Source organism: Diadema setosum, chromosome 12, assembly GCF_964275005.1.
Source record: "Diadema setosum chromosome 12, eeDiaSeto1, whole genome shotgun sequence".
In the NCBI taxonomy this organism is placed as follows: domain Eukaryota; kingdom Metazoa; phylum Echinodermata; class Echinoidea; order Diadematoida; family Diadematidae; genus Diadema; species Diadema setosum.
Genome location: NC_092696.1, coordinates 21,504,970 through 21,514,547, shown reverse-complemented (window position 1 = coordinate 21,514,547; position 9,578 = coordinate 21,504,970). Strand labels below are relative to the sequence as shown.

Here is a 9,578-nt window from a genome sequence, read left to right as displayed (position 1 = left end):
GGTTAAAGAGCATACAATTCTAGGAGGAATTCAAAGTTTATTTGATAAAAATCAGTTTTGAAATGGCCGAGATATCTTGGAACAAAGTAAAACAAAGCGATCTTAATAAAAGGTGGGTCCCACCTTTTATTGGGAAAGCTCTTGTTTGGCTATCTCAGCCATTTCAATACCAATTTTCATCAAATAAACTTTGAATTACTCATGGAATTATTATGCTCTTTCATATTTCATAAGAGATTTTTCATTAGCTCCAGAAATAATCATAAGAAAACCTTTAGAAACCTAAAACCCCATCTCAACCAAAACTGTACCATTCCTTTAAAGCTGATGCCTTTTCCTCAGTTCCATGAAGATTTCAATTACGTGGAGCCGACTGTGAAGTACACTAAGTGCAAATGTGTTGCATCAATAGCAAAAAGAGGAAATAAAACTTTCACTAGAGGACTGCAAATCCATTTTCTTGTATTTATTTCTTTCAGTGTATGAAGTGTAATAGCTGGTTCTCCACTTGGTGTACCATGAGGCAAAACAAATGTGGACACAAAACCTTTGGCCACAAAGAAACTAGTGGGACCCTAGATTTGAAAATAAAATTTAATACCTGTACACACTGTATCATGTGGGGAGGCAAGAATATTGTATATGCTCATAAAGGTAAACCGCTTAAATAAGTTGCCTAATAAATCAATATTGCAGCTGATTGACAAATTTCTCCATATAAACGTGAATAACCACTGAATTGATCAGTGTTGTAGTAGTAGCCATTTCATGAATTTGAATAATTACACAGTACCCGCTGCATGCTATGAGGAGTGGAACAAACTCTTGCCGTCGGGTGAAAGGTCGGTGGTCTAGTGGAGATGACGCCTGTCGGTGATCATGAGGTCATAGGTTCGAATCCTGCTCGAGTTTGTACACCCATGATTTTATATCATGGCTACTACTAAAACACCGATCAATTCAGTGCTTATTTACGTCGATGTAGGGCAATTTGTCAATCAGTTGCAATAAAAACACCTTGACGGAAGAATTTCATGAATTTGAATAAATCAATACTTTGTGAACATCTTTAAGCAGTACACTGCCTGCAGCAAAGTTTATCTACAGTTTTTGATTTCATAATCAACGCAGAACCACTCAACACAACCCAACAATATGTTCACTTATTTGTCAACACCGTCTCTGATGTATCTGATACACAGCTTACAACACCATTGAATACAAACAAACACAAGCACATACACATGTCAAAAACATGCTGCACTACTGTGTATCATGACATGATTTTCACTGCCTTCTTGTGAAGCTCTTGTGGGAATTCAAGAGAACAGTCTGCACGCCATCACCATACACAATGACATCATTTTTATATCATCATTCATTAACTCCCTCTAATATTACTGTATATACGCCACATATTTCGCGATGTTTTTATTTTTCGTGAATTTCTCAAGTCTGGTGGTATTCACAAATGTAACAGTAGGCTTACATGTACGCAAAAATTCTAACTCTGATCCCAACATGAATGTGACATGCACTTATAATCAATGTACAGTCGACTCCTGTTATAACAAAGTCCACGGGATTGGCACGTTTCTTTCATTGTATCAAAACTTCGTTAAAACCATACAAATAAACAATAAAGAACAAAGAGCTGATAATTTTGCAGCCCAAATTTTTACTACACTGTAACCAGAATTTTGTTACAGCCGTATTCGTTACAACGGGAGTGAACTGTATATTTCTCAGTTCATTAAAGTACTCCCCGATTGTGAAATTGTTGAGAATTCCCGATTTGCCAAAAAAAGAGAGAAAAGATTAGACTCACTTAATATATGGCATACACAGTAGTTCGAATCAACTCACAACACACTAGCACAGAAGATACGTTCCTTACATCATATAATTACTTGAAGCAAGAGACTGGAAGGAAGACTAGGTGCAAAGTGAAACTGCTTTACCAGTGGAGCTTCTGGTTTATTTGTACATTGCCATAACCTAATGAGGCGACATCAACCCACTTCACGCCAGCAGGGCAGCTGCGTTCGATGATTCGCTGTGAATACGAGAGAAAAGATCAGGAGAAAACAGAAATCCCAATGAGTGTCCACTTAAATATCTCGTTAGTGACATCTCCTAATGAGTTAAAAAATTATGGAACAGAGAAAAAAAAAATTGCCAGATAAATGAACATTACAACAGTGATTGAAAAAAAGCTGGAGGCAAGCATTAAAAGTCCTGTTTAACTTTGGGAGTGACAATTTGAAAAAAATGTTCAAGATATCATATTCCATGCATATTGTGTAGTTTTGTTGTATCACAAAACATCTTACAATATAAAATTTTCACAAGAAAGCCTAAAATATATGGAGATATCAGTATTTTTCTCATTAAACCATAACTGTAGACACTTTAGTCTGGAAACATTTTTATTACAACTATTGTTCACATTTTGTGTATTTCACCGATTATACAGGTTCAAATTTTTACAGTGGTTTTTTCTATCCCTAACTCGCATTTTAGAACTATTTTAAAGCACTAATGCCGGGTTTTTGTTTCATCTGCAAATGGTAAATTATACCTTTAACTTGTTGGAGCCTAATCCAAAGTACCCTCTTGCAGGTGTCTACGGGAAATGCTTTTTATAGCAAAGTCAGCTAGTCGTCAATGGCTTAAGGTGGATGAACATGCAGCAGTGCTTCCACTTCTCAATGCTATGTTTTGTTTTTTGTTTTGTTTTTTTACGTTCATACATTACAGCATAAGAAGATATCATGGTTCTTGTAATTGCACAAATAATTGGCAGAAGATTACACCAATTATACTGGACAGAGAATTATTTTTCTTCTCAAAACTGAATAGCAATTTTAGTTGAACAAAATGGTGTACAAGTCAATAAGTAATAAAACTGCAAGGCAAATGACACATACATTGTAATGCAATCATACCAAAATGCATAGCAAATTGCTACTGCACCAGGAAAATTATTTCCTGCTGGACTTATTACATAATCATAGACATTCTCATGTAAAAGTTTGTCAAATTGGCTGTGCATTAGGAGAGGACAGAGTGAACAAACATGACCTCAGGGGATCCCTTTATTTCTCTCTTCCTCGCACGGTGGGGTATACTTTTTCGTTTCCACGTGTCTTGTTTCTATTTTCAAAGGTGTAAAAATTGAAAAAGAAAGGGCATCCCTTTATTTCTCTCTTCCTTGTGAGGTGGGGTATACTTTTTCTTCCTATGTGTCTTGTTCCTATTTTCAAAGGTGTACAATTGGGAAGAAAAAAAAGAAACAAAAGAAACAATGAACAGAGAGAGCAGTGTCAGAGGAGATACACTGTGCTAGTTCACAAGATTGAGGACAATCTCCTATATATTCTATGTGTGATAAAGTGGATCTTGTGCAAGTCAACACTGCACAAGTTGACAAATCACTCACTGTAGGTTGACAAAGTACGAAAGCTCCAAATTTCCCTGCTCTATTTGTGTTATTTTGTTGCCATCTGTGTAATTTTGCATTCGAGCTAGTCAACAGACTTTCTGTGGTCCTGTGTGGATCAAGTTCACGAGATTTACTGTATCTCTTTATTAAGGCAGTGGAACCATATAATGTGGTGTTTGCTTACTATTTCCAGTTGGGTGGAAGGATCCTCTTGGTCTTGTAGTAGCGGGCCAAGCGGTGTATCCTGCTCTCGATCAGGATGAGGCGGAACTTGGAGTCCTTGTCCTGAAGGGCCGGAGAAGGGAGACGAGCATGAGACGCAGAAAGAGGCAGGAGTGGGTTTGTTTGTTTGTTTCATTCTGGCATTCATTTTTTTACAGTGCGCTCTCTCGTTATAACAAACACGGTTATAACGGAATCTTGTCACAACAAACTAAAAACTCTCATCCCATAACTATCTCTATCTCTTTACTGTTCAACTAAAATGAGATTTTGATATAACAAAAGAAAACTGCTGGTCTAAAAGACCTTTCAATCTTTCCAGATAGAGCCAAACATTCTTTTTTTCTCTCTCTTTTTCCTGCTCATCAAATCTTAATCTCAATATTAGCAAATCTTTTTTTTACCTCCGCCAAAGGGGGAGGATATGTTTTCGTTACGTTGGTTTGTCTGTTAGTTAGTTTGTCCGTGTGCAAAATAAATCAAAAAGTAGTCAACGGATTTGGATGAAACTTGCAGGAAAGGTTGAGAATGACACAAGTAATAGATGATTAAATTTTGATAGTGATCCGAGAATTTTTTGGGAATTCATGAAGGATTTTTTATATTTTGGCAGGTAGGGTCAATGAAATTGGGAGTTCAAGCTGCGCATTTCTGAGGTTTTCATGCGCGCACTAAAGTGCGTGCTCCACTTTCTGCTATGGCGAGGCGCGCCACACAGCTGAGGGTTTATGACGTAACAAAGGCTTCTATATTGGGAAATTGGGCAATTTTTCAGCATGGGTGGAAATCACTGATCTCTCTAGAAAAGCCCAAAGAGCTTTTCCCCAGGGTTGGAGAGGAGAAAATCTCATTGGGGAGAGCAAAATCATCGGTTGAGAGTAGCTGCTTGGCGGAGGTCTGCGCTCTCAGAGTGCTTTTCTAGTTTTTGAATTGTTTTCTTTCAGACAAAATCTGCTGAAGTAGTCACTTATACCATATGTATCTACACTAAACACCCAAGTCATTGGACCACAAAATTGTACACAGCAATTTATACTCTGCAACTTTCACACTTTATTTTGCGTGCTTTAGAACACAAACATTTGCAGTGGCACACAGCAGGATTACAGTGTACACTGTACAAGGACAAAATGTACACACCTAGCATTGTACAACAGCACTTATTGGAATATTGGTAATAACTATGCAGGTTGACTTGATACAGTCAAAACATGATACAGTCAAAACATGCTATCGCAATGCAAGAATGATTACACAGCCATGTACTGGTAAACACTGTAACAATGCTTTTACTTCTATTTTTCTGTGAAAACAGTTTTAAACCATTTATTCAGAAAAGTTAATTAAACTTCACATATCAATCAAAGAGGTTGAATTTAGTACAAGGATACTTGACTGAAGACATCCTTTCCACTGGTGTCTTTTTTTTTATCTAAGTCTGCACACACAACCCTGAACATACGTACTGTATTTGAAACTCTCTCACTTGCCTATAAAGAGAATATCAAAATCCAACCAAACGATAAGAGCTATCAGACCATGCAATTTGCCAGCAGGTGGATCTTGCTTCATACTAAATTTTGAGATGATTTTGTCCAGCAGCTTACTTTTGTGGTCCGAACAGTCCACCAAAACATATCACTTCTCACTAAGTGGTAGACCTACATCAATTTCTGGTAGCCCTGGGTCATAGGGCCACTGCTGACATCGAGAGCCTTGGCTAAACCAAGACCAGCGTCTCACCTTGCGGTTCCTCTCCAGATGCTTGCGCACAGCGACGGCCTTCTTGATGAGGGAGTAGAGGTCCTCAGGGAGGGTGGGGGCCAGGCCTTTGGCCTTGAGGATGCGCAGGATCTTGTTTCCCGTGACGAAGCGGACCTGGGCGACACCGTAGGAGTCACGCAGCATCACGCCTAGTTCATGCAAGAGGAGAGTTCAAAGACAGTGGGTTGATCAAGCTTGTTTCTTTTGACTACAGTATACGCTCTTATTTTTTGCGAGGGTTTATTTTTCGCGAATTTTGCATAATGACAATTGGACGGCGAATTTAACAACACAGGAAAATGTCGGCATGTGCTATGCTGATAGTGCACTTACAATAGCCTCGGTGCCAGTTTGTGAAAACAACATCTCACGAAAATGTCCCTGACCTGCTCAGACCGGGAGGGGGGGAAATCCATCCCCCTGGTCCGAGCATAAACTATAATTGCCTATTTGTAGAGACATAATAATTGCGTCAGAGACACCACTGTGGCTCAGTGGTTCAGTCTAAGGACGCTCAATCACAAGGTTCCTGGTTCTAGTTCACTGACAGCAGCAATTTGCCCTTCTAGAGGCAAAGAACTCTTTTGTCGTTGCCAGGAGAGGGAGTGCACAGCTGTTGTTGGTCCCCTGGTAGCTTGCTCATAAGCACGCAAGAGCTTCCCTTGTGGCCATGCAAGGTAACTGTTCCAACAACACCACGCAATCAAAGTGAACATTTCAGCTACATGGCTACGACATCTATACTCAAACAATAAGCTGATGCACTCACCAATCTGCGAAGGAGTCAGCCCCTTTTTGGCCATTTTGTAGATGTGCTCTTTCACGTCGTCGGAGGACAGTTTCAGCCACTAGAATGAACAGACAGAGCAGGGAGATGTTATACATATTGCGCTATACAAATCTTTAAAGTATTTCACATATCACATTTCATACTTTGCATTACCCTGAGGTTGGTCAAAACAACATTTCTCTAATCATTACATCATTAGGGATGCCAAAACTAAAAAATATCTCCCATGTGCCTCATGTATCTTAGTAAGCAGAAAAGCACTTATAGACAAGCCAAGGACAGCAAAACAAAAGCTACAAATGAGTAAAAATTATGTTCTTTATGAGTAAAGAACATGCCTATTCAGAAGATAAAAATGAACCATCATGATGGTGTGAGTGTTGGTATAGATAATACAGCATTCAATGAACACATTAAAAATGGCTTCTTGGTTACGTGATCACAACATTCCCTATACATGTACTCATGCATCACCTTTGGCTCAATTGCTATTTTCAATCATCTTCATTTCATGAATTTTGTTTACTTAAAAGTTAACTGCACATGTGGCACACCTGTCAAAACCCTAGGGCTCAACACAAACTGTAGCCCAGGGCCACTAAAAGTTGATGTTGGGCCACCAGATTTCTAAAATGGTTATCATTTGGTGGCCTCTGGCAAATAGGGTTCAAAAGCTACTATGTCTGCAATGTTTCCCCAATTTATTGAGCACTCTATCTTGGACACATCTTGTGGACCATCTACAACATGTGTTAATTCTTACGACCATAAACCAAAGCCTGCTTAAATCCTATTGCAGAAAAATAGCGATTCACGAATCAAATTAGATACTCTTTTGGAAATACACATATACCTCTTACATTGCATATAACAATATCACAAAATACTGAAAGTACTTACTGTTGGCACACTTCGCCTGTACGGCAGAGCTGACTGGGAAATACCCTTTCTGTGTGGCAAAAGTGAAAGATTTATAAACAAACTTAATTTAAACAAATAGAAACACCTCATTTGCATGCACTAAGAGAATGTAAACAATAAAATAAACGTGGTTTCAACGAACCATGTGTGCAACATCGTGGAAGCCTTGAAAATCATGGAATGTAAAAGGGAATACAGGGAAAAACCTTCCTATTATATTAATCTTCACTCGACATATGGTCACCTAAATCTGCAACACAATGAAATCTTATGGCTACAACCATCAACAGGAAGATTCTTGAGGGAGAAAGGTTTGCAGTAACACCATGTGTATGTAGTCCTTATTCAGATCGTAGTTTGGCAGAAGAGCCGCCTAGAAGGAGGCGAATTGTGGAGGGAAGCAACATATGAAGGTTGTAAGCAGGGCCAAAAGTGAAGAGTGGGGGACAGGAAGGTTTTTTTTTCCTCTCAAGGAAAGAAAAACAGACCAGCACTAAAGGTGCGGCATGGTAAGTGACAATTCTGACATTTCATGACCAGTCATATCTCAGATGAATGTTTTCTTTATTTTCCAAATGATGTGTTAATTTACAAAGAAATCATAATTTTCATGATTCTAGTCAACAAGAAGCTGTCATGTGTATGCACAGTAGTAGGCCTGTTATTTCCTTGGTCTTCACAACATGCATTTCAAAATATGGAGTTATCAAGGAGAAAGATGCAACCATTCCATGACACTTTGTTTAATATCGTCGGTTGAGAATGATAAGGGCGTTAAGTTCTCACAAAACCCATAGTGTTCGAGACAACTTAACGCCCTTCTCATTCTCAACAGACGATATGATCTGCCATGTTTATCCTTCAATAAAGTTCCCCATATTTCCTGTGCTTCATTTTTTTCAACTGCTATCTATAAAGGTAGGGCTTAAATGAAATACATGTAGTTTGGCCATTTTGTTTCTTTAACTTGACAGACTTCACCGGTACCATTACGCATTAAAATGTTTGTTGGGTGTCCAACACATCGACACCTTAATGTTTTTTTTTTTATGTTGACTTGCACTTTGTATGACTCTTCCCTCTTTTTTTTTTTATTGAAATACTCAGATCTGGTTGAAACTCAATGAAAATTAGCAGTGGCAGGGTGCTTGTCATATCCAGTGGCGGATGGGGGGGGGGAGGGGGGGGGGGGGGGTCGGGTGGGGGGAGCGCACCGGGCGCGGCGCATATTTTGCTAAAACAAAAGAAATAAGAAAAAAATGGGGTCTAATTGGAAAAAAAAAAAGGAAAAAATGTTCTTCAGCACGTCAGATTCTTGAGCAGTCTACGTCACAAATGAGATCAGTGAGCGACTAAATTTATCTTTGCAGGTATTGCCTACATTGGTATTTTTGGATGGCAGATGAGTGCTAACGTTAGATTGCCCCCTCTCCCCTTCACACACACAACACACACACACACATATACTTTTTCTAGCAACGGGGGAGGGGAAAAAAGTGATTTGCTGTTGGACTTTTTTGGAGCACACCACTCAGTGTACGCTGCTGCGATCTTTTGATTTAAATTTACACTAGGAACATTTCTGTTCTACACTAATTCATTCATTTTTCAGTCACTGAGTCGGATCTTCATGAAACACACACTCAACGTAAGATCTACACAAACACAACCGTAACCTCTCTAACTAGCATCGACACCCGTGTAGCATTTTAGAACGTGTGCGGTACGCATTACAGTACACAGGAAGCGTGTAGATGTCTACCGATTATTACTGCACTGCAATCCTATGGAGAGTAGCACATGCATTTATATCCACATCATAGCTGTTACAATGATAATGTACCGGTACTGTCTGCCCATTTTCTCTCGGATTCATGATTTTACATTCGTTAAACGCCCAAAACATGATTTCTTGTTACGAATATTTTTAATCATGGACATGAAAGCGATGATTCGGGGAGAGAAGATCAAATGTTACGGCATTTTTGCTCACTAACCCGGGAGCGTGCATGCGACCCATGATGGCGAACTTGGTGAAAAGGTCGAGACGGTATTGGCAAACTTGGAACGCAGATGGCGGTATATCCTCAAAGTTGGATGGAACTACTTATTGGTTCCATTGGAAGAGTTCCAACCTGTGAAGAAATATGTAGGGCAATCGCCACCTCAAAACAGTCTGAATATAAAAAAGCAACATTAAAGGATAAATTGACATTACACTACGCGAAATGGGGAAAATTATGCTCCATGAAATATCGGGTTTAACTATTGCATCTTGTTAAGATATATATATATTTTCTTTTTGTATTTACCTCAGTCAATCTATTTAAAATGATTTGAATATCCGGTGTTTTCAGCTTTGCCCGCTCCACTTGTTTATTTTCTCTGATCCTCATACCTAAAACTTAATCAAATATTATCTGGCTATGAATCTCC

At 39.0% G+C, this 9,578-nt stretch overlaps 1 protein-coding gene across 1 annotated transcript; it reads right to left on the bottom strand.

Moving 5' to 3' along the window:
- Nucleotides 1-1,953: 1,953 nt before the first annotated feature.
- Nucleotides 1,954-9,255, bottom strand: LOC140236358 (small ribosomal subunit protein uS15). The gene is made up of 6 exons (XM_072316314.1): nucleotides 9,140-9,255; nucleotides 7,122-7,170; nucleotides 6,201-6,279; nucleotides 5,411-5,580; nucleotides 3,630-3,730; nucleotides 1,954-2,056 (listed from the first exon to the last, which is right to left on the bottom strand). Exons 1-6 carry the CDS (start codon nucleotides 9,160-9,162, stop codon nucleotides 2,023-2,025), a joined length of 456 nt encoding a protein of 151 aa, XP_072172415.1. The 5' UTR covers nucleotides 9,163-9,255; the 3' UTR covers nucleotides 1,954-2,022.
- Between the last annotated feature and the right edge of the window lie 323 nt (nucleotides 9,256-9,578).